Source organism: Rattus norvegicus, chromosome 7 (assembly GCF_036323735.1).
Source record: "Rattus norvegicus strain BN/NHsdMcwi chromosome 7, GRCr8, whole genome shotgun sequence".
Classification (NCBI taxonomy): Eukaryota; Metazoa; Chordata; class Mammalia; order Rodentia; family Muridae; genus Rattus; species Rattus norvegicus.
In genome coordinates this window covers 25,225,603-25,251,152 of record NC_086025.1, presented here as the reverse complement: position 1 = coordinate 25,251,152, position 25,550 = coordinate 25,225,603, and the positions used below count along the sequence as shown (strand labels likewise).

The 25,550-nt window shown below is 41.1% G+C and overlaps 1 protein-coding gene across 12 annotated transcripts in view; it reads left to right on the top strand.

Moving 5' to 3' along the window:
* The window catches only part of Ano4 (anoctamin 4), a 409,423-nt gene that overhangs the window by 374,659 nt on the left and 9,214 nt on the right, over nt 1-25,550 (top strand). For all 12 annotated transcript variants that reach the window (NM_001106778.2, NM_001395725.1, XM_039078690.2 and 9 more), the window contains 8 exons: nt 4,090-4,126; nt 6,394-6,505; nt 7,441-7,498; nt 7,616-7,713; nt 9,778-9,920; nt 15,774-15,926; nt 17,170-17,317; nt 22,691-22,810. In NM_001106778.2, coding sequence (NP_001100248.1) covers nt 4,090-4,126; nt 6,394-6,505; nt 7,441-7,498; nt 7,616-7,713; nt 9,778-9,920; nt 15,774-15,926; nt 17,170-17,317; nt 22,691-22,810 — 869 coding nt within the window. The remainder of the gene's footprint in view (nt 1-4,089; nt 4,127-6,393; nt 6,506-7,440; nt 7,499-7,615; nt 7,714-9,777; nt 9,921-15,773; nt 15,927-17,169; nt 17,318-22,690; nt 22,811-25,550) is intronic.

Sequence of the window (25,550 nt, the reverse complement as noted above, 5' to 3'; positions counted from 1 at the left end):
GGGAGGAGGAGGGGGAGAGGGAAAGGGAGGGGGAGGGTTGGGGGAGGGAGAGAGGGAGAGGGAGAGAGGAAGAGAACATAAGAACTCATCCCGGGACTTTTTTGCTCAGTGGCCAATTGCCCTTCCCTCCTCAGCCCTCTCTCCCTTCCCAGCACCACATTTTCACTCCTGTCGTTTGCCCTGGAGCCTTGTGAGTTCCATTATGAGAGTAGCCAAGTGTGTAATGTAGTTTGGAACTGATTTCATCAGAATATAAAAACATAATAATTTAAGTCCTTTGGAAGCAAACACAGCATGATGGATGGCCAACTAATGGCTGGAACACTGCCTTGCACAGCCGAGAGCATTGCAAAACTAAATTCTATATCGACTTCTGAAAATACTCAATTTAAGATACTTTTTGTGGCACATCAATATAGTTCTTTTTTAACAGTTATCTAAATTGGTTTGGACTACTCAAATTTTTGGCCACTATGGGCTTTCAGAATAAAAAATAAATCAATATGTAGATGTTAATTATTAACACTCTTTTATTAGGTCCTTGAGGGATAGATTTTTTTATACTATTTGAAACTTTGTGTTATTATTTTAAATAATATATTCTGTTTCTGACCTTTGGCTGAATTTGTCTAATCTTAACTAAAGAAGCAGGTTCATATGTGATGCTTATTTTCAAGATCTTGTGATGACTGTTTACTTTTGTGTAGTATGTGCTTAAAAATACAATTCATATTGTTTTATCATTCTCTGATCCTAACATTCTGATGCTTCTGGATGACTAATTTAATGTGTTTACTGACTTGCATTTGATTCAATGTCTTGAAAATTATCCCCCCCCAAGACAAAAAAGAGGATGGTGGTGTGCACACCTTTAATCCCAGCACTCAAAAGGCAGAGGCTAATGGATCTCTGAGTTTGAGACCAGCCTGGTCTACAGAGGGATTTTCAGGACAGCCAGAGCCTTCACAGAGTCTTGAAAATCCACATAGATAGATAGATAGATAGATAGATAGATAGATAGATAGATAGATAGATAGATAGATAGATAGATTAAAGTAATAATAATTTCAAAGAAGAGTGAAGGGGACAGGCATTTTTCTCTCTATCACACTGTTTCAACTCAGTTCTATTTCTCTAGTGACCAAATGGCATCTCAAATTCATGCTTGCACATGAAGTAGACCAGTAAGATAAGAGTAAAGTAAGGATTATGGTAATTTTTCAATTCATCTATGCATGAATCAGATATTTCACCATGCTATAAAAAGCAGAAAATACAATGTTAACACAAAAATATAGTAAATCAGAAAATATTACTTAAATTAGTACAAATTCATGAGCATTGATCAGACTGATATGTCCAATTAGAAGTATTTATAGCTACCTTATTTTAGAAATAACCTTAAAATCTGAAAGTGTTGTATCAGTTACAGATATTAACAACCATGATTTATAGTATCTGCCCCCAAATTGAAAACTAAGGTTATAAAGTAGCTAAAGAAAGACCAAACCTATAGATAATTGCCTTATGCAATGGATTAAGATCTCCAATTAAAAGACAGAGTACCAAAATAAATAACATAATGACCCAAATATATGTTTCCTATGAAATGTGGTATTAGATATTTGACCCAAATGGGACAAAAAAAAAAGCAGGACTAGTCATGGCCATATTAAATAAAGCGAACGTTAGATTACAAGTAATAAAAAAGATAAGGAATTCCATTATATAATGACAAAGGATTGAATCAAACAGGGGGAAATAATTGGTTTCAGTACGTTTGGAAACTAAGTTTTTCCTGCTGACCTTTTAAGAATAAATCATCTATGTTCTTATTACCTCAATGGCACAATAAAAAATCAGTAATTTCACACAAACCACTCATAGAAGGGTCACTTACTTACCAATGAGCCCCTCTCTGTAGATGTGCCTTTTCCTGATTTATAGACAGTCTCTTACTTTTCTGTTACCTCTCTTTCCCTCCATTTCTTTCTCCCTCCCTCCTCCCTTCCTCCCCCACCCCTGGTATGTTTGTGTGTATATTCATTGACTCTTCTCTTATCTCTGTATACTTTATTTTTCAAAAAATTAATGTGAGTCATGTCTTCATGCATTTTTTATTATTCCTTTTTATTTAATCTTTTTTTTTACACTCCAGATTTTATTAGCCTCCCAGTCCACCCTCCAACTATTCCACATCCCATATTTCCTCCCCACCCTCTGTCTCCACAAGGATGTCCCCAACCCCCTCCCCACCAGAACTCTAAACTTACTGAGGCTTCCAGTCTGTTGAAGTTAGGTTCATCTTCTCTGAGTGAACCCAGACCCAGCAGTCCTCTGCTGTATATGTGCTGGGGGCCTCCTATCAGCTGGTGTTTGCTGCCTGGTTGGTGGGCCAGTGTCTGAGAGATCTCAGGGCTCCAGGTTAGTTGAGACTGCTGGTCCTTCTACAAGGTCACCCTTCTCCTCAGCTTCTTCCAGCTTTTCCCAAATTCAACCAGAGGGGTCAGCAGCTTCTGTCCATTGGTTGGGTGCAAATATCTGCATCTGACTCTTTCAGCTGCTCATTGGGTCTTTTGGAGGGCACCCATGATAGGTCCATTTTTGTGAGCTCTCCATAGCCTCAGTAATGGTGTCAGGCCTTGGGGGCCTCCTCTTGAGCTGAATCCCACCTTGGGCCTCTCGCTGGACCTTCTTTTCCTCGGGCTCCTCTCCACTTCCATCCCTGCAGTTCTTTCAGACAGGATCAATTCTGGGTCAGAGCTTTTGACTGTGGGATAGCATCCCCATCCCTAACTTGATGCCCTGTCTTTCTGCTGGAGGTGGGCCCTGCAAGTTCTCTCTTTTAACTGCCAGTTTTCCCAGTGTTCATACCCAGGTGACTGGCATTATCACAAGCTTTCGAGACCTTTGACATAAGTGTTTCAAACTTGAACAAGGGCGTATTATGTGAAAGGCACACAGAATAAACTGAGAACCAAAATTATACTTTTCAGGAAGGCGTTTTACCAAATTTAATAACCACTGACAATAATATAATTAAGCCATTTTAATGATAACATTCTTCATAACACTAAAATAAGTTTTACTAGAGCACCTATTCTAATCTCTTGTTTACAGGGATTTTGTTTTTATGGTCAAAAGAATATGACTAATCTACACCACATAATTTCTTGCTGTAATTATATAAATCTCTTTTTAGCATTGGACTCTGTGAGTCTGGAGTTTCTGTACACAAATGTTAATCTCATGGCTTTAGTGACTATATCTTTGTATAGAAAAACTGTTTGCCTTACCAGAGCAAGTAGCCATAGCTGAATGTTTCGAGTCAGGCGATCTCAGTGTTTGGTTTTACTCTACAGTAAGCAAGCATCCTGGGGAATTCAGAAATTAGGAAAGATGTAAATATTAATAAATGCAAGCCTGGGGTACGTCTATGTAATCTTATTTTTCTTTTTAGAGGAAGCAGTTTTTTATTCTCTCATTTTATATCCTCTCTGGAAAATCTCTAGTAGCTATATTTTCCTGAACTAACACACTAACACACACACACACACACACACACACACACACACACACACACACACACACACACTCCATTCCCTCTGAGGACCATCAGTCAACCAGAGAGCTAGGTGAATCAAGAATGAATTCAGTGTAGGAATGGAGAGATAGAATCACATGCTCTGGGAGTCTCCCACAATGCTTGCCCAACCCAGCATGTATGGTGCTGTAATGTAGAACTCATGGCATTCTATACAACAACAAGACGACAGAGGCTCACCTTAGAAACCAACTCAGGAGCATAATGAATGATCAGCCTCACTCAGAAAACTGGTAATTAGTGGCATTGAGTCTTGTCACAGAATTATCAACCCCAAAATGAGAAGCAAGATTTTTTTTACCCATAAAGGAAGTCCTTGAACAGTCCTGATTATCCCTGAAAGTATCCTGTTGCTCAGAATGTCTCCCATTGTGGAACTTAAAGAAAAAAGTTTCACTCCCAACTTGATTGCCTTTATTCTTTATAACTGTAGGCTTGAGAGCATCTAGAGTTCATTTGTTGAATGTATGGAATTTATTTTGCAGCTCTATGAAAAAGTCGCACTCCTTCTGACAAATCTGGGTAAGTGATAGCCTTCTTCTGCAGTCCAGGAATCTGGAAAACTTTTAAAGCCTCCCTTCTCAGAGTCTGCTGGGAAAAGACCGCCCCAAGGTGGCTCCTTATAGGCCAGCCACTCTCCAGTTGGTGGAGCCACACCCATGAGTTTATGGGCAACACAAGTTGGACTCAGTGGGTTACTTTCAACAAAAGAGAACATAAGGTTGGAACAGGGAGGATGATGGGTGGATCAGGGAGGGCTTTGGGGAAGAAGTAACGATGAGTATGATCAAAATATATTAAATGCCTATGTTAAAGGAAATGCCCCTTTACTGAGAATTACACAAGATTTTTTCCCTTCAGCTGAACAATTTAAATGTGTCTAGTAAAAAGATCTTTTCTATCTATACTTTTCAAGATATTGTATCCCATATGTGCCATAAGCCACTGAAACTTAAAGTAGATGTTTTTTCCCTTATATGCACACGGAAAACAGCAACACAAAAGTACACATGTAGGAGATATCCAAGACCACTGAAAAAGTGTTCCGTAGCTGTTGCCTGCATTTTAGAATTACAGGCAGGTTCCACAAGGCACAGTGACATAATCCACTAATCCCAGCAGGCTCAAGAGGCTAAAGCAAGATGATTTCAGTTCAAGAGTTTTAGATGTGCTGGGACTACATAGGAAAAAAAAAAGACTCCACAAAAGTGTCAAGTTTTCAAAGTTAGTCCTTTTGAAGACTAGCAACCTTTTAAATCAGGAATGTAGTCAGGGCGTTGATAATTGGCATTTGTGCAAATACATTCATATAGACAAATTGTGTCTTAAAACATTTCTCTGGCCTCAGAACTTACCAGAACAATCTGATAGTTGCTTCAGTTTTCTTAAAGAGATATTGGCTGTTCCACAGGCAATGAGAAAATCACATGCTACAACGGGTAGCTTGCTTTCATATATTCCTGTGTATAGTTTGTCTAAAGGGGAGAAATTTCAGAGTACTTTTGGTAGCCTAGTCGTTATCCCACTGAATCCTTTTAATGAGTTGCTGTGTCCTATGCAGAGCTGGCCATTTTACTCTGACTATCTCCTTTAATGTCATTAACATAGCCCATCACTGCCATACTTTTACCAAGAAGGAGATCAACTATGCTAGAGGGGATTGCCCATTGCCATGCTGTGTCCAGGGACAACTGGTTAGAAGATGGCCAGCATGTCATGATTTGAGAAGAATGAGTATCCAGTCAGCTGGCAACTGCGACAACCTTCGCTATAACTAGGAACTTGGTTAGCAGGGTGAAATCAAATCCATCAAGAAGTGTTTGATGTTTCTTCCCTCCACAGCACCACAACCTTGTTCCAATGCTGAAACATTGACATCTGAGGTTCCTTTTCCCCCTCTTCCCTTCTCAGTTATGTGCCAGGGAGCATTTTGACTTTAAGTCTTGAAAAAGGGAATTGATGGGGTGAAATGTTAAATGTGCAATTAGAAGCTTGGGGGATGTGGAAACTGAGAAAAAATGATATTGCCTTAAATACATTTTCTTGCTTGAGTTTAGAAGTCAGCACTTTAGGAAGGATAAATACAGCAGACACGAGACATTAAGTTGGAGGCTTGTTCTCAAGAGCAACCGGTTCTCTATTTTAGTTCACACTATACTATCCAAAGGGCATTTACACTATGGAACCCTTTATCTGATGGGCTTCAAGTTGGCCCCTGACTAAGGCCACAGATGTGCACCATGGATACTTAAACATGGGGAACATTCTATAAAAGAGGCCATCCTCTAGTTTATTTATGAGAATGAAAGAAATAGAATGTGAGGGTTGAACCCTGAGAGTCAAACACACCCACTGCCCTGGAGTTTATAGTTCCTTCACATAACATGAGATCTAGGAGCTAGAATCATTAGGAGCTTTACAATGGGGTCTATGTACACTTAACTGGCAGAAACTTGGTCAAAACAAAGATACTGCAGAGTCAAGACGGAGGAGGTACTTTTAGCTGGGCTGTCTCTGATTCAGCCTCTCCAGACACCCTGTAACCACAGAACAGGATGGATACTCCCTTCAGAAGTACCTGTACTCACTTGAGACCACACTGTTATTTAGGCTGATCTTTAACCTGGGGGTCTATCTCCTGAGTGCTCTGTCTAGGAACATGTCAACTGTCAGCAAGCCTGAGCTTCCCCTGCCTCCTGATGACCCTCTCACTCTGTGGGGGAAGGAGAAACAGGAAGTAGGAGAGGGTCGTGGCCAGCCTCTCAAACCCTACTCCCTTTTGCCCACAGAACAGCCTCGCACAGAATCCGAGTGGGAGAACAGCTTTACCTTGAAAATGTTCCTTTTTCAGTTCGTCAATCTGAACAGCTCTACTTTTTACATCGCATTCTTCCTTGGAAGGTGAGAAGCACATTTCTCTGTGCCCCATCCCGGCCCCAGCACTAGTGGGATTAGAACTCTCAGAGCCCACTGGCCAGGGCCCTCCTTGTAGAGTGATCAATGGCCCAGTGTAGAAAGAGAAGATCAGGTACCTCCTTTCCCAGACTGAAAAACCACCTCACTTTCCTCAAAAGTGCCTGTACCTCTTCAATTGCACAGATAAATAGAGGAAAATAGTTTGTGTATGCAAACGATGGGTCGAAAGCTTTCAACTTCCAACTCACCTGAGTCAAGCCTGTGAGTGTCACACCTGTGTTAGTAGGTGGCATAAAGAGACAAAAGTTACAGTATAGCCAAGGTCCCTGACTTTACAGAAGGACATCCCAGTAGTGAAGAAGGTAGAAATGAGAAGCCAAGGCTTCCTGGATTTCTGAAATCCAGCAGAGATCAAAATCTGGGAAGAGTACCCTGCTTCGGGGTAATGATGAGGAGATGGGAAACAGGGCAGGGCCAGGAGTCCAGTTTGGGTGAGATGGAGGCAGAGGCCTCTCTTTGGTTGCTTAGCTACTTCAGCAGCAAGAAACTGCTGTCATAGCTAAGTACCAGGACCTTAACTAAACCAACACTGCTGGTATTCAAAAAGATCAAATGCGGGTGAACCCAGGAACATAACTGCTGCTTACCCAGGCTGGGGCACTTGATGTTCAGTAGAAATGTTCAAAGACATTGGGAAACAGCAAGGATGGGTTCTTGCCCTTAGTAGCTAGGCAGGAAAGCCAGAAGAGGAATGTGCCTTGGAGAATTCCTGAAGCCCAAGTAATGATCATCCTAGAGGGTGTCCTCGTCCCTTCAGACATGACCCTTACTGGCTCCCATCACTTACTTTAGAGGGCAGAATGTAGTACTCACTGAAAGCTTGAACCTACCCAGTGCTAATGCTTGCTTTTGTGTTGAAGATTTACAGGACACCCAGGTGCCTACTTGAGATTGATAAACAGGTGGAGGCTAGAAGAGGTCAGTACTCTCCCCCTTGTTCCCATCAAACAGCCTTACGGCAACTTGGTGCGGAGTGGAAGCCCGCCATGCTTCGGCTCATCGACTGATGGATCTCTGTGCTCTCTCGCCTCACAGTGCCACCCTAGTGGATGCCTTATTGATCTCTGCATGCAAATGGGTATTATAATGGTGCTAAAGCAGACCTGGAATAATTTCATGGAACTTGGCTACCCGTGAGTATCATAGCTATCTCATGGAGAGGCAGCGTGGCTCATGATGAGCATTTCTGAGTGTACGAATCATGGACTCAGCAGTTAAACCAGTAGGTCACATGCAGATTCAAAGGCCATCATAAAAGCAATGAACACTGCGGCCCGGTGAGATGGCTCAGCAGGGAAAGGCTTTTGCCTCTTAAGCCTGGCAAACATGAATTGGATCCCCTTGAAACTCACTCAAAGATTTTCAAGATAATTGACCCAAAGTTTCCCTCTGATCTCTGCATGGTACATACAGCACACACACAAATATACACAAGACAATACATTTTTAATTAAAAACAATAAACACTGGCTCTTTTAGCACAACTCATACAAATTAAAGTGACCATTCTTTTTAATTAATTTTATCATTTGTTTTTCAAGAATGTCATACGATCACTTTTAATCATTTCTCCCACCTCTCCCAACTCCTCCTAGATCCCTATTGATATCCTTACCCATCCAAACAAACTCATGTGTCCTCTTTTTTTGAAGCCTATTATGCTGCCCAAATACTCTTGGGTGTGAAAACATGGTCAGGCTACCAGTGGTCACCTCTAAAGAAAGGTGACTTAATATTCTTTATGAGACTTCTATGCATTTTCATACTCTGGATGTATGTGTGAGCATGCTTTAATGGTGTTTTTCACTTTTGGGGTTCCAGTACTGCAAGCCCTTGGCTATTTAATTATTTATAAGATCTTTATTCCCATTTCCATGAAAAAAATCCGAATCTTAATTTTACAAGAGAAAGCATTGCAAGTTCAGACTACAGCAAAAGGAAAGTAGGAAAAGGAGATAATGTCAGAGACTCAAAAGAGCATATTATCATCACTCAGTGATATGGTTTTCTGGTTGAAAACAGTGGGCAGAGGCTTCTTGTCATTTCTGTAAAAAAATGGCCTTTAGCTTTGCTGTGACAGCCTCTTCTGCTCAGCTTGGCTTTAAGGACACAGCATGTACTTTCTGTGTCTGCTGGGATTCCACACCAGTTGGTTTCCATGTCAGCTTGGTGACTCTGGAGGAACACAGCTCTCCAGGACTCAGGGAGGACCGCTCAGCTAGGATGAGCACCTGGGACTTGCTGAACGAGGAACCCCTTCTCTTAGAGCCCTGTCAGAGGCAAGGCCAACAGTTTTCTATTCTTAGATCCGAGTTTTAAAATCTTACCCTAAGTGTCTAACGTTTTCTATAAGATTTTAAAAAAATAAATATACAAATGTAAGTATGACATTTTATGGACTATTTGATTGAATCTAATCAAAATGTCAGCCAATGAGTCAAGACACACAGCAGAGATGTGGGGTAAGCAGAGTGTCTGATTGCCTTTCCTCTTTTTTTCCTTATTCCACATACTTTTGTTTTACCATTTCCATTCCTGGAAATACTAAAACCTTGTCACTTTCTCCTGGAACACTTGGACCTGCTTCCTCTGTGACATTTGCTCCACCCCTTTAGTATTATATTATGTGCTCCTGCCTGCTGCCAAGGGAGCAAGTGTCAGCCTCAAGTGTCAGAGTCAGATGCATCCCACAGGAGTCAGAGACCATGTCAAGCTTAAATCTAAAGGAGCTGAGCCTTTGTGGAAGGAATTACAGGCATCTGGATGCCAGGAGAGAAAGCTGATTGTGATCTTCAGATACGCTAGGTCTCTGGAGTCAGACTATAGTGATCATGGTCACCCATGTGATAGGACTGCCAATGAGGACAAAGTTAAGCCATGTAAACTAGACCTTCTAACTGTTGAATGTCTAAGGTGTTGCCTTGGTATTGAGTCAACTCATGATGCTCTCAGGCTTCTAACCAGCTGAACAGGGGACCATATGGAAAATCAAATAAGGCCATCGACCATTCTGTCTACTTGCTCATAGAAATGCTTCAGGTGTTCAGAACTCTCTCTAATCCCAATCTTCCTGCCTGAGTGAAGCTGGTTTTTAACTGTGATTCCAAATGCTTACTCTCTTCTTTCTCATTATTCCCTCATCGTTCTTAGGAAAAATCATGTATAATTTTCTAAAAAAATCTGATCTTGTCACCCAGGTTAATTCAGAATTGGTGGACTAGAAGAAAAGTCCGACAAGAACATGGGACTGAAAGGAAAATAAATTTCCCACAGTGGGAAAAGGACTACAATCTTCAGCCGATGAATGCCTATGGACTCTTCGATGAATACCTGGAAATGAGTATGGAAAGACCTCTTCTTTACCTCTTAATTATATATGCAAGCCTTTGGTCTGCAGCTACACTCAATTAAGTGTACATCTATTATCATCTGCCATGCATGTGAAGGGATTCTGATGTGAAGGTGTTCCAAAGCATAAAGGAAAGTGAAATCTTAAGACATTCAGAGCCAGGACTGCGGCTCTAATTCAGTGATACAGTGCTTATCTAGTATGTAAAAGCACATGAGTAAGATTCCCTAGCACCACAAATGAACAAAGCTCAGGGAATAGTCATTTCAAACCTTTCAGGATACTGTATCTTGCTGCTTGAATCACCAGAAGGAACTGAACTTGTAGTTTGTAAGCAGAGATATTTCTTAGCATATTTTAGGTCTCTCTTTTCCTCTCCCTTCCTCACCTTTCTCTCTCTCTCTCTCTCTCTCTCTCTCTCTCTCTCTCTCTCTCTCTCTCTCTCCCTCTCTTCCTCTCTCTCTCTCTCTCTCTCTCTCCCTCTCTTCCTCTCTCTCTCTCTCTCTCCCTCTCTTCCTCTCTCTCTCTCTCTCTCTCTCTCTCTCTCTCTCTCTCTCTCTCTCTCACACACACACACACACACACACAAATTAACCCTATTCATGAAGTCTCTACCCTGTAGCCCAAAGACCTCCTCCTATATCCCTACACTGCCTCATTTTGGAACTGAATCCACGGGAAAATAAATGTTGGAAAATTCCGTACATCAAAAAAGAGAAAGAAAAATCATCACTCAACGTGATTGACTCCCACATCCAGCAGGCATCTGTTAAGCTTTCCTCAATGCCAAGGAAATATACTACATTTGGCACCAGAGACACAAATAGGGAATATGACACAGTACTCAGCTCTCAAGGGTGCATAGGCTAAGGGAGAAGATCCCGAGACAGGAAGTGTAAGCACAGGAAGTATCACAGTTGCCACGACATGAATCATGGGAAGTACGTCAGGGCGGCCATCTTTGTTATGGGAGGGGAGTGACAGGAAGTGAGAAATGCTTGACTTGGACTGGGCTACACTTGTTAAGGAATCAGATTTCCTTAGAATCAAACCCAAGTTAGTCTCAGCATCTATGTGATGAGGAAATAATAATAATACTCTCTTGTCAGATACAGCGCGTGCACGTATGCATACGTGCCTGTGTGTTTCTCTTCTTTTGAAAATCCCCTGTTTAAGTTCTACAATGTAGAGGTGAAAAGAGAGTAGAGCTGGGCAAGATGGATTAATTCTGAAGGAAGCAATCCCAGCTGGGAGAACTTGAAAATTAAAGGAGCAATAGAATTGATGCTTAATGTTTCTTAGATTGCTTCTGTCCTAAGTATCTATTGATGTTTTTAGAGTTTCAATTATACGACAGCAGAATGATATAACTTGGAGAAAAACTCAATGTGGGCACTAATAATGAAACTTAATAAAGGCAATTCATTAAGAGAAATCACCATTTTGAGTCTCTTAACGGACTCTCCCATAAAGAAGGAAATGAATAATAATGCCCTCTCCCCCCCCCCAAAGAAACATTTATGTAGGTAGAATGCTGCAGCTCTCGTGGTCTCACTGCAGCTCGGAACAACACGAGACATGTCACAGACAGACACGGGAATTCTACCTGCTTCCTTTTGGTTTGGTTTTGATATTTCCTAATTGCCTCCTGGGTTTATTAGATTATTAAATACTATAACTTACTGAATTACAGTATAAAGTGACTTTGAGAAGTGTGTAAATCTCAAGTATACTGCTGGGTTTTCATAGACTTATATGGGAAAGCAACTGCATCTATGCAGGTGAGAAGCTGGCGAACTGTTGTCCACAGGCCAAACTCAACCCAATAGTTTTTATAAGTGAGGTCTTCCTCTACCACCCACATCCACTCCCTTAGGCACAAACGATCCTGTTCTAAGGACTGGTGAAGAGGGCGTGCCACTTTGATATCCACGTTCTCACTGAATCTCACTAAAGTGTTAGGCTTTTTAAAAAATACTCTAGTTGGTATACAGTGACATCTCATCATGGTTCTAATATGAAAGTTTATGGCAACTAATGGCACTGAGCAAAGATGCTTATGACCATTTATGTATTCTCTTTGAATTTCTGTCTGACCCATGTCTTGGGAGTAGGAGGATGTCATTTTCCTAGCGATTTGTAGCATCTATTTACAGACTATAGACATGAGTCCTGTACTAGTTGATTTTCTTATTATTATGACAAACTGTCTGTCAAAGAACAACTCAGTGAAAGGAAGGTTTAATTTAGTTCCTGGTGTGAGGGGCACAGCCCATCCTATTAGATAAGATACAGTGGCAGACAGCCCCGTGGATGCAGAAGTTTATCACAACTTACATCTCATCCCAATAGGAAACAGGGTGAGCTGGAAACAGTCACACTCTCAGTGTTAACCATAGCCTCCATTGACCCACTTCATCCAGTTAGATCCCACTGGCTAAAGCAATGGTTCTCAACCTGTGGATCACAACCCCTTTTGGGGATCGGGGGCGACACATCAGATAGCACATCAGATATTTGCAGTACATTACAGTAGCAAATTACAATTACAAAGTAGCAACAAAATAGTTTTTATGGTTCGGTGTCACCATAGCATGAAGAACTGTATGAAAGGGACATAGCATTAAAAATGCTATGAACCACTGGTCTAAAGGCTCCACAATCACTCAAAACACTACCAGCTGTAGACCACATATTCAAGCACAGATATGTGGATACGTCTCATATTGAGACCATCATGTGTCACATAAAGTTGCTGCAAGTCAAATATCTTTTCTTGCTTGATAGCTTGTCTTCCTACTCATAATGCTGTCTTCAATTTTTTTCTCCTTCAAAATTAGTTCGAACTAATTTCACATTAATACTCCCAATTTCTTTTCTTTTCCATTTTTATTGGATATTTTCCTTATCTGCATTTCAAATATTATCCCCCCCTCCCAGTTTCTCCTCCAGAAACCCCTCATCCCATTTGTAAAGACCAAAAACAACTTTTACTGAGGTGTTGGCTGGAATTTAATTGAACCCCTCAAACAATTTGAACAATATTTATATATTGTCCAATCCCTGAATGTGGGATATCCCTGCCTTTGTCTTTATATTTTTTCTCAATTGTCTTAGTGGAACCATTTTGTGTTGAGTAATTTAGATTTATTGCTGAGAACTTAATAAATTTTAGGCAATTGCAAATAATGTTGCCTCCACAATATTTCTGTTTGTATACTGTTGTTTGTTTGTAGTGTGGGCCTTTGTTGGCTTTTATCCTGATGATTGAACCCAGAGACTCATGAATCTTAAGGACAAACTCCAGCACTGAACTGCACGCATGGTCCTCCGTTTATTGTCTATTTTGATGCTACTATATAAAATTATCACTGGTGTGTATGTTGACCTTGTAGAAAGGAAGCCTTCTGAAAACTAATATCAATTAGAATATATATAATATATATATTACATTTTTCTATATGTTCTCCCACATCATCTACAAATAATGATAATTTTATATTTCCCTTTCTGTTCATTAAATGTTGGCCTGTAGGTGGTAAGAACCCTCTGAAGCACTTCTTGTAGGGAGATGATGTACTAAAAGCATTCATATAATGCTGACATGGGCATCTTGCTCCTGACAGAAAGGCAGAAGCGTTCTATACATTACTGTTACTAATGATACCAGCTCTATTTTTATACATTTCTCAGATTAAAGAAGTGTTCACATATATATATATATATATATATATATATATATATATATATATTGTTCATATATATGTTCATATACATATAGATATGTATGGTAGGTATAAATAGATGTAAATATAGATATAGAAATACGTTTCTGAGCACCATGATCATGAGTTTTGCCTTCACATAATGGACTGGCTTTTCTTGCTGTTCCAGGCCTTTCATCATTGTCGTTATGTGCCAATTTATTGCCTAATAAATCCCTTCCGTACACAAACCACTGCAGCGTATATGTGGGAAGGAGAAACACGAGGCCCACATTCCTACTTTCGCAAAGCCCAGTAGAAATAAAGAAAAAGAGAGGCCAAAGTATAAAGGCAAATAAACTCACTCTGTGTAGCTCAGCAACAGTAGAAGCTACCAGATGCAGCCATGCAACTGTAAATCCCCAAGAGAGGGCACTTTTGAGCTTAACCTTTAAAAAAGGATCGAGTTTCATTAGTTTATCATTAGAGACATTATGTGGCCAGAGAAGGTCTGGAGCACGAAGGACATTTGATCTTGAAGCTTAGAAATCTGCATGGAAAAATCACTAAGATCTTTGAATGGTATGGAGAAGAGGACGAGTTGGCCTGTAGGTGGTAAGAACCTTCTGAAGCTTTTCTTGTTAGGAAGACGGTGAACAACGGCCTGGAACCAAGACTCTGTGCAGACTGATAGCAATTCAGTGGGGAAGTGAGGTGGATGTCAGAGAGACAGAGCCAGCTGGAAAGCCAGAGTCTAAAGTCAAGTAGGGACCGTGGGAAAGAGGGAGATGTAGGAGACAGTAATGAGGTATCATTGACGGAACTTAAGAGTCGAACGGTTCTGATGGCTTAACTAGCAGAGATCTAGTGTCTATCCAAGAAGAGCATACGCAGGAAGAATTTCAGGAAAGGGGCCATCATATCAGGGTATGGCACATCAGCATCTTAAGCACATGAGGAGATGCTGTTGAAATATATAAATATCCTATTTTTAACATTCCACCCACTAACTGGGGTATTCTTCCATGTAAAGCTTCTCTCCATCCCTTCTATGTTTATTAATTAAACTCTACCATGAAGAAGAGCTGCCCTCTATTCCCTGTGTTTACAGTTTAGATGTATTAGTATTTATATTGATAGGACTTTAGCAGTCTTTGGGTTATGATCCAGTACAGCTGTGATTTTGTTGTGCCCTGTTACTCCAGCTTTGGCTGTTGGCAGTGCCTACATGTTTGTCCTGTTGACGTGCCCTCATCATTTGTTGAGCATCACTTTACTTTTTCATAAGACAATCCAGTATCCTTGTGTTTTTTCCCACCGCATCCGGCCATCAAACTTTTTGCCAAGAAGTCCTGGTTCCATTAGTTAGTGAATGACATTTGGAAAGTATTGGGATCTGAGGTAAACGTATTGCCTCTCATATTCCATTGTTCTCAGGCCCAAGAATTACCTCTTTGTCCAGTCTCATGGCTTTCTTCTCTGCAAGAGAAGTTTCTTCAGTGTATTATTCCTTTTTTAATTAAATTATTTATTTGTTTACATTCCAAATGTTGCCACCCCTTCCCTGAGTTCTTCACCTCCTCCCCCCTCCCCTTTGCTTCTGAGAGGTTGCTCACACACACCTCAATCCACCCCCATCTCACTCCTGCCAGCATTCCCCTTCCTTGGGGTATCAATTTTCTACAGAATAAGATCTATCCTCTCCCACTGAGGCCAGGCAAGGCAGTCCTCTGCTACATATGGGGGGGGGGGGGCATAGACCAATCCATGCATTATGCTCTTTGGTTGGTGGCTTTGTCTCTGGGAGCTCTGAGGGGTCCTGGTTAGTTGATACTGTTTTTCTTCCTATGGGGTTGTGATCCCCTTCAGCTCCTTCAAGTCTTCCTCTAAGGGATCCCCTACCTCAGTCCCATGGTTGGCTGTAAGTATCTGCATCAGTCTCAGTCAGCTGCCTGGTGGAGCCTCTCAGAGGACAGCATGTTAGGCTCTATCTGCAAACACAACATGGCATCTGTGATAGTATCAGGGTTTGGATAGATCCCAAAATATGACTTGATGCGATGATAGCTTTGGGTTACTGTCTCTTTGAAACAGCCGATGGGAGGCTGACACCATTCATTCTCTCCCTTTTCCTCCCTAGTCCTTCAGTTCGGATTCACAACTATCTTTGTGGCAGCTTTTCCTCTAGCACCGCTTCTGGCCTTACTGAATAACATCATTGAAATCCGACTTGATGCTTACAAGTTTGTGACTCAGTGGAGAAGGCCTCTGGCTTCGAGGGCCAAGGACATAGGTAAGTTGGGTCCGGGTATGCTTCTGTGAAGATATGAAATGGCTTGTAGGCAAAGTTTTAAAGCCCGCCTGATCCAGCAGCACACGCCTTGGATCTCAGCACTTGGAAAGACAATGACAGGTGCATCTCTGTGAGTTCAAAGACTGCTTGGTATACATAGTGTGTTCTGGGCCCACTAGGGCTACATACTAATACCCTGTCTCTGATAAATAAATGAATGAATTAATGAATAAATAAATAAATAAATAAATACTAAAAGATTAAAAGCCAGACACTTTAGGAATCCTCAAGGTTGCATTTGAGCTGATTTGGCTAATTTTTGAAGAATAAGCAACAATATTGGTCTTAAATAATATTCTGCAAGAAATAAAGCCATCTATTCAAACTGATTGCTTGAGATTTCCAGTGTTTTATGAATTTGTGCCTAAATAGATTCTTAGTTTGGTCATTTCTGCTGTAAGGCTTCAGAATCTAAAATACCTATTTATCACTTTTTAAAATAGATCTATTTGCTTCCACCCTACCATACTCCCATTTTCCCCAATGTTTTCTTTACTCACGTGAAGCAAAACCTGGTTTCTCTCTCTAGTGGCAGAAATGAACTTTGGTTTTTGACTCAAAATATTGTCAATTAATGGTGGCTTCCAGTCCTCTCCATTCCTCCTATGTTTATTAATTAAATTCTACCACGGAGAAGAGCCATCCTTTATCCCCAGAGTATTTTCAATTTGTATTTCTTAGTATTTAGTGTTGATATGATTTGGCCATCTTTGGGTTATGAGCAGTGCCACTCTGCTGGGAACCGGAGGCAGACATTTTCCTCAGAGTAGCCTCTTCCCCTCTAAATGAAGCAAGTGTTTACTCACTGGGCATCAACATGAGCCAGCACATCAGGGCCAGTCTGCAAAGGAGAGCAGAAGAGACCTGATCATTACCACTGAGGAGTGTCCAGTCTGTTAGGGGCTTGACACTGTGTGCCGATCTTATCAGGTGAAACATGAAAGACTTAGTGGCTAGAATTCTCTGACTTATGTCTGATGCTGACCCCTAAGCCGTGAGTACATCGGTACTTGCACGCACCTATAGAAATTCCTCCAATTCCAAACTGTTTGGAAACACAGATAATAACTCCTTGTTGCCAGAGGCATTTGGAAAGATGAAAGGACTTCCTCAGGTGGATTTGCTTGCTGTTTTCACTCTCAATACCTCTGGAGGAACTAACACCACCCTTCTCTTTGAATAGGAATTTGGTATGGAATTCTCGAAGGCATCGGGATTCTCTCTGTTATTACGAACGCGTTTGTCATAGCAATAACATCCGACTTCATCCCTCGCTTAGTATATGCTTATAAATATGGACCGTGTGCAGGCCAAGGAGAAGCTGGGCAGAAGTAAGTGCTGTAAAAGGATTATGAAACTTCCATTTCTCAGCCATTGCATGGTGCTGGACACACAGAGAGGCTTTTATACTGGGGCACGTGACACGCAAGCCCAAACAAGGCCTGTGGTAGGGGAAGTGAAATTATATCATTCCGTTTTCAGCCAAAGAAAACACATCCCATTTACCAAAGTGTTGGAGCCCAAACAAGTCAGACAAGTTTCAGACGAGTCTAATGTGAGAGCAGCAGTTGTATTTCCCCTACTGTCTGGCTCCTGCCAACTCCAAACTCATGAATGTTTGAGCTCCTAATGCATGTAACAACAAAAATAGCACGAGTGACCTAGTGTAACATATAGTTATGGAAATGTTATGGATCTATAAAAAGGGAATTACTCTCCGATTCATACTGTCATCATCTGGAGTATGCAAATTTTTCATGAGGACCCCTGTACCTAAGACCCAGAAGTAACTCAATAGATATCTGTGTAGCGTGAAGATTATGTATGAACAGTCAAATTAAAATATAGTCCTGTGCTCTGAGGAGGAGACTAGAATGTATGTGGTCAGATAAAACCTAATCCGTATAATCACATGCCACCTAGCTTTATTTCTGCACTTTGCCAGAAGTCTTAGCATACATGAACAGTCCCTAAAGTCACACTAATGATCTAACTCTAACTGTGGTGTTTAGAGGTCCACCTATGGTCTTTGATGCCTAGCAAATTATCTTATATAGCCGGCACCACCTAAAAGCAGTCCTGCCCCCTGGTTTGCAGTCCTAGCCCAATTAATTTGCTCCCTAAGCCACTGAAGGCAAAAGGAGTAACTCGCCTGAATTAAGCAAACCTGGTCAGGGTCCAGTTCCACCACTATCCCACACAAAGGCTGTGCCGTAGCTCACAATCTAGCCATCTGAAGAGGCGAAGTCTTCTACTAACCACAGGGCCATTGAACACTAATTGTCCAGCAACTTTAAGTGAGCCTATCAACTCTTCAGACCCAAGACCAAAAGACTTGGATTATATTGCCCAGGCATTGCTTCCTGATTACAACCACTGTCAACATCCTCTATTTGACTTAGCCTGAAAAACCTTCCCTTCACCGCAGCCACTTTCAGGTGTATTCTGAATTTGATTCTCAAAACGATGAGTGGGCTATGCCTTATTATCCTCACCCTCGGAAGCAGAGGATTATTATAAGGATGAACTCCACCGTAACCGCTGGAACCTACACAGGGGTACAGCCACACCCACACAGACCTCTCTATTCTTAGCTCCAGGGCCCCAAATGACTTGTTGGCTCATCTCACTGTAAACCTTCTAGGTTTAATCCATAACAAAGTGTTTTGATCCTTCCCCACTTCTGCTTGTGGAGAAACTTGTAATTGTTTTGTTTTGTTTTGTTTTGTTTTGTTTTGTTTTGTAGAATCAAAATGAGCAGAGAACAAATCTTTGGAGTTGATAGAGAACCAAAGCTTTAGAATTCTAGCAGCCTGTCAGTCGTAAAGCAGTGTTCACAGTGATTAGAATTTACCTACTATACCTTGGTATCCTTTTATTGGACTTTCTGTCCATCTCTGGGCATTTTCTTTGAAGATTTTCTCTTTATGAGCCATCTGCAACATTCCATATTATAACTCTTGTCTCTAATCCATTGGCCAGTATTCTTGGTTTGGGAGGGAGGTGGATGTGTGTGAAGGTGTGTGGCGTATGTGTGTAGTTGTGTGGTATGATATAGTGTGGTGTGTGTGTGTGTATATTTTTGTGTGTGTGTGTGTGTGTATTGTATGTATGGTGTGTATGAGTATGGTGTGTGTGGGTAGGTGTGTGGTGTGGGCATGTATGTGGTTGTGTGTGTGTGTGTGTGTGTGTGTGTGTGTGTTCCTTTGTGAGTCTTAGCTCTGTCATAGCAGACACCCTATTACTTTACAGTAATTTTTCTTCTTTGTTTTCATCATCTTTTTTCTCTTTCTCTTCTTCTTTCTCTGCTGTCTTTCCAACTTAGAAATGCTCTAGAAATAAAAAAGCTTGCTGAGTAGAAACACCGTAAAATCTTAGATGGTGGTAAGCTTTTACAATGCAATGAGCCGCTAGAGTCAAATCCCACTTGTGATATAAACCAGCTGTGGAAATGGCACGTTTCCATTTAAATTGAACCTAAACCAATCCAATGTCCTATCCAAGCCTGTCACTGTGCCTTCCAATAGCTCTGTGTCACAACAGTCGATGCCTCCTCCTCTCTGTTAGATGAGTTTACCTTGGCTCCTCCATGGAGGATGTCTTCTCTTGTGTACATAGTGTCCTTTGGTTCCCATGACCCTAGTCCCTGAGATGACACACTTAGGTCTGCCTAATGCTGTTCCCAAGCAGATTGCAGAGTGGTTAAAAAAAAAACCACATCTTTCATGTCCATTTCCATTAAAGGTAGAACCACTCTCTCCTGTTCTGGATGCCCGGTAGTCAAGTGTTCAAGACCACTGGTAGACAGTCTGTTTTAGCCAGGTTTGCAAAGAAAAGAAATTGCTTAAGGCAACACTTTTTACGTGTTACATGTACAAAAAATCTTCTGAGGGTTTCCCCTTTCCCTTTTGTGGGTTCTTCATCTTCTGTAGCTGCAGTTCATACTGCTCATTGTTTGGTGAAGAGTCCCCTTCCTCTTCTGGGGTGAGGCCACTGTTTTTGGGGGTATCTTTACATGGGGTCCTTAGGAAAGAACTTGGAAAACTTTGGGTAAGCATTAAGGTTCAGGTTCATGCTAGGGATACAGAATGCTCTTGACCTTGGAATTACCATGTGACATATGCATAATACAGATGCACTTGGTAATTACTAAATCAAAGCTGCTTTTCCACAGAAATGGTGATGTCATAAAGGGTTAGAGCCCTGATCAAGGACTCTGTGCATTCACAGAGTTAATCACAAGCATATCTTACTTAATGAATAATAGAGAATATATCTGTATAAATCCTATAATTTCTTCTGTACTCAACTATTAGCCTGAGACACTTTATCTATAAAACACATTTGTCTTTAAGTACATAAACCCAGTCTTATTTCCCCTGGCATTTTCCAACCTTTGATTTCCATTCCCAGGCAGTGTCCCAATACTTAAAACCTCAAAGGCAAACTTTATAGCTGATTCAAAGACATTGAGCAGCAAGTTTGATCTCCAATCAACAAACCTGAAAGTCAACTTCTGGTTCTGTTCTTCCTTCTAATCCTGGTGACAATGATCACATGATGTCCCCATCTTGTACATTAAGTAATTCAAAACAATAAATAACCAATGTCTCAAAGGAGAATTTTCACATTTTAGAGGCATGAGACATTTTCAAAACTTACTTGAGAGAAGTCTGTCTCCTGATCCAGGTCTCCTTACTTGCAAATGCTTTCAGAGGCATCTACTTGTCCTTTAGGAAAACTCCCTTTTCTCTCTCTCTCTCTCTCTCTCTCTCTCTCTCTCTCTCTCCCTCTCTCCCTCTCTCTCCCTCCCTCCCTCCCTCCCTCTTTCTCCCACTCTCTCTCTCTCTCTCAATGGTGGTGGGTATGCAGAGAGCATATGCCAGCAAACCAAGTGGTAAGCATGGCATCGACCTGCCCTCTATGGCCCTCCAACTGTGACAAATGTGCAGAGTAGATGGACAGACATCCCTGGCTGCACTGTGGCTGAACCATAAAGTATAAAATCCCAATTCTCTAGATTTATAGCAGACTCAACTTTCTGATGTGGTGGTGATGGGATTTCACCATTGTAAAAAGAATTAGGGAAACAATTCAGTATTAGTTATATAACATCTCCCGTGACTATTGAGATGTTGTAGAAAGAAGACAATATACTTGTATACCAGATCCACATCTAATTCTATGTACATATGAGTAACCAGCCACCGAAGACACTTCCCACATGGCTTTGTGCCTGGCATTACATGAATATGCTTAGTAAATTGGTTCACAGCTTTATCCTCTTTTTCACTTCTTTGGGTAAAAGGTGAATGATGCCGTTCACAGGACAGGTGTCATATTTGAATTTTGACTTTTGTCAATGGACATTTTAAACCAAACCAGAAGACACCAGCTTTAATCTCCACACAGCTTTGGAGCTGGTTGGTGAGATATGAGTACAGGTAGACCTGTGAATATCAGATCCTATGATGATGACTACTAAATTCTGTGTGTCAAACCACCAGCTCTCTCTGCAACAGCTATCACCAAGCTGCTAGTGTGTCTGCATGCCCTGTTCTAGACAGTTCATCCGTTCATCTTCTAGACCACCATTTCGAGGAGAAGTAGGGAGGACTGGAGAATGTTGCGTCCCTGCTGGCCGTGTATTTAACCCTCAAATGTCTGGACAAATGGTTCTTCGGGATCAGCTCATCTTTGTAAAGGCCATGATGAGGACAGTGGTTTATCCTGGGCATGATATGAAGAAGCCACGTGCTTCAGGAATTGCTTGTGTCATCATTTTGGCCAGTAAGATGACTCAGAAGGCAAAGGTGTTTGCTACACAAGCCTTGAAACCTGAGTTCAATACCCCGTGTCCATGTAAATATGGACGGAGGGAACTGACTCAACAAGATATCCTCTGACCTCCTCAGATGCCCCATCACGCATGCCTCTCTCTCTCTCTCTCTCTCTCTCTCTCTCTCTCTCTCTCTCTCCCCCCTTTTCCTTTTCTCCCTCTCCCCCCTCACACTATTAATTATTACATTAGTAATAATGATAAATAAATTACTTTTAATTAAAGAATTATATAAAGTAAATACGAACAAAGAACAATCATTTGAAAATGTTGTGATGAAACATCTTATTTTGTACTACAAAAAAAATAGATGATGGAAGGAAGCTGACAGAGTGGCTGTTAGAATGACTGACTCTACTCATCCCATTCAGGAAGATCAATAGAATCTCTGATGTGTCATTTTCCTCTCATCAAATCAACTAAATTCCATGTTTCTAGATTTTGTGGGTGCATAAAACCACTAGATCCTAAAATAAAAATGTAAGACATCCACTCCCACAATCCTGCAGTTCAAGGGAAAGGCGTGTGTACACAGCCAACACTAGTACCAGCTCAAGGATAATTCTGATCTAAATGTAGTAAAACTTCAGGGAGAAGTGGGTGAGTCATGCTGACTCTGGGTGAGGAAGTCTTCTCGGAATAGGTGGTGTTTTGGTTGATCACTAAGGATAAGTAATATTTACACTTCCACACGAAGGAGAAGGGGTTCCAAAGAAAAAGAAAACGCCAGCAGAGGCATGGAAACCTAATGCCACATTGGGGGCATAGCTGGCTGTAGAGTAAGATATGAATTGAAAAGGCATTAGTGACATAGTGTTAAAGGGGATGAATACTGTTGTAATTATACAATCTGCATCTCTTTCAGGTGCATGGTTGGCTATGTAAATGCCAGCTTGTCCGTGTTCCGAATTTCTGACTTTGAAAACCGGTCTGAGCCAGAGTCTGATGGCAGTGAGTTCTCAGGAACTCCTCTGAAGTACTGCAGGTGAGTGGGAACCTTACCGGGCTCCCTGCGAAGTTCTAGTGGCTCTAGCATGGGACAGTTTTGCTGAGCCACAGTCCTTCTGGCTGAGTCTGTTTAAAGCAGTGGTTCTCATAATTAAAATATATGGTATGAAAAAAATGTTTCCAATAAAAGAAAAATTACCCAGTGTTTGGGCAGAAAATATATTAAAAATTTTGGTTGGGTATAGGCATGATTGGTATACTAACGTGGTTCTGGCAAACCAAGGGTGAATATAATTTATATTCCTTGCCCCCAAAACCATGCTTCAGAGAGAATAAAGGTAATTAAAGACTTCATAGAACACGTTAGAAGATCAATATAGATTATGTCTCATTCACTTTAATTTTTCTAATAAAAATTAAATAACACAAAAATAAAGCAGTTCTGAGGGCATTAAGAGTCCCCTGCTGATTTTTTTCATTATTAGGGTTTTTTTTTTTAGAATATCATTCAATATAATTTGATTATATTCACCCTGTCCCTATTCGCCTCCATTTCTCTCCTCACCCAATTTTGTGTCCTTTTTAAAACTTTTAGCTTGTCAAGTCCAATGTGTACTGTCCACGTGCCCTTGTATATGTGGTGATCCCCTGGAGCATGGAGGACCATGTTCCGGTAGAGCCACATCCTTAAAGAAAGCTGACTGTCTTTCCAGCAGATAGCAGTTACCAATAGCTTCTCGCTCAAGGGCTGGACTTCATGCTCACTTTCCCTATCCACGGCAGTATTTTGTCTGGCTTGAGCTTCCATAGGTCTGTCACAACCACTGTGAATTCATCTGTGCAACTGCCTTGCTCTATCCAGAAAGCATGTTTCCTTCTAGTTATTCTCTACCCCTGACCTTCGGAGTCTTTTCACCCTGGTCCACAATGATCCCTGAGTTCTGGGAGGAGGGGAATAATATAAATGTCCCATTTAAAATGGAGCATTCTTCAGTTCCTTTTTCTCTGTACTGGCTAGTTTTGTATGTCTTGTGGAGTTATCACAGAGAAAGGAGCCTCAGTTGTGGAAAGGCCTTCATGAAACCCAGCTGTAAGGCATTTTCTCAATTAGTGATCAAGTGGGGAGGACACAGCCCATTGTGGGTGGTGCCGTCCCTGGGCTGGTGGTCTTGGGTTCTATAAGGAAGCAAGCTGAGCAAGCCAGGGGAAGCAAACCAGTAAGAAACATCCCTCCATGGCCTCTGCATCAGCTCCTGCTTCCTGACCTGCTTGAGTTCCAGTCCTGACTTCCTTGGTGTTGAACAGCATGGAAATAAGCTGAATAAACCCTTTCCTCCCCAACTTGCTTCTTGGTCATGATGTTTGTGCAGGAATAGAAACCCTGACTAAGATATTCTCTGAGTCATCACTAATTGTCGGTCTCTGTGTTAATCACCATCTACTGCAAGATGATAAAAAAAATGAGAAACGTTTTCATCAGTGCTCAGAAATGGACTAATCTATAGGTATCGGTTTAATACTGTCCCCATTTAGTTCCCATGGTAGTAGGTTCTCCATGGGGACTATGACCTACCTCTCCACATGTTCTTGGCCATATAACAGAGCCACTATGAATTCCAGCTTGTATAGCAGGTCTTAATTCCAATCAGAAAGTAGTTGGTTAATTCCATGACATTATGTCATTATTATATCAGTGAGCACGTCTTACCAAGTCAGATACTATTGTAACTCAAAGAGTTCTCAGCCGGATAAGAACAATAACCAGTTTTACTTTTCCAACAGTGTACATAGCACCTCTCAGCACTGTTGAAATAAAGTCAGTACCAGCTTGATTTATCCATGTTCTATGACTCAAGTATTTGGTGTCTTTAACAATAGCGTCTTGCTGTAAAGTTCTGGAGGGTAACAGGCAGTAATGATCGTAGCCTATAATGTTTAGGAATCTATGGGACCTCACTGGGTAACAGCTCCAAAAAGGATAATTCATGCCTGGAACTGGGATTTTTATCTGTTAAATGATAAGTATTATTTTAATTTAAAAGCTATTTAGTAGACTGGGAATGTAGGGCAAGTGTTGGACTACTTGCCTTGCATGAATGAAACCCTGGGTTTAGACTCCAGCAACACAGAAAACTAGGTATGATGACACGCACCAGAATGCCAGCACTCTGAAGGTGGAGGCAGGAGAGTCTGTTCAAGTCATCCTTGGTTACACAGTGAGTTGGAGGCCAACCCATCTGAAAAAAATAGATTAAAAACAGCTTACCTCTAAAACTTTTTTTGTTAATTAAAAATAAAGTATATTTTTGGTCATGAGCCTAGCCTTTAATGGCTAAACCAAGGGGGAGGGAGTCTTTAAAACAAGTGTGAGAGGGAGACGGGTGAGGGGAGGGGGGCTATTGGGATGTAAACTGAATAGATAAATGGAAAAGTATAGAACACTTTTCACCTTTTTCTTCTTGTTTTATAATTCCAGCTGTCCTACATAATAAAATAAAAGTATCTTTCACAATGACTAACACAAATAGGATTGATATCTTCATTCATTTAAATTGTGATCATTTTGCTTGATGTTAATTTTTTCTGAAACAAAAGTTTCCCATTTCTTTAAGGCCTTCAATTGCAAGAGGAATACATACACATATGTGTAAAATACACATGTACATTCATCATAGAAAAGGCAGTCTTAGTATTCTTCTTCAGGTATCTGTCAGGCAATGCACCTGAGTTGACTCTTAGTCTGAAAACATCTGAACATGCTGTTAAATTTTTAAAAC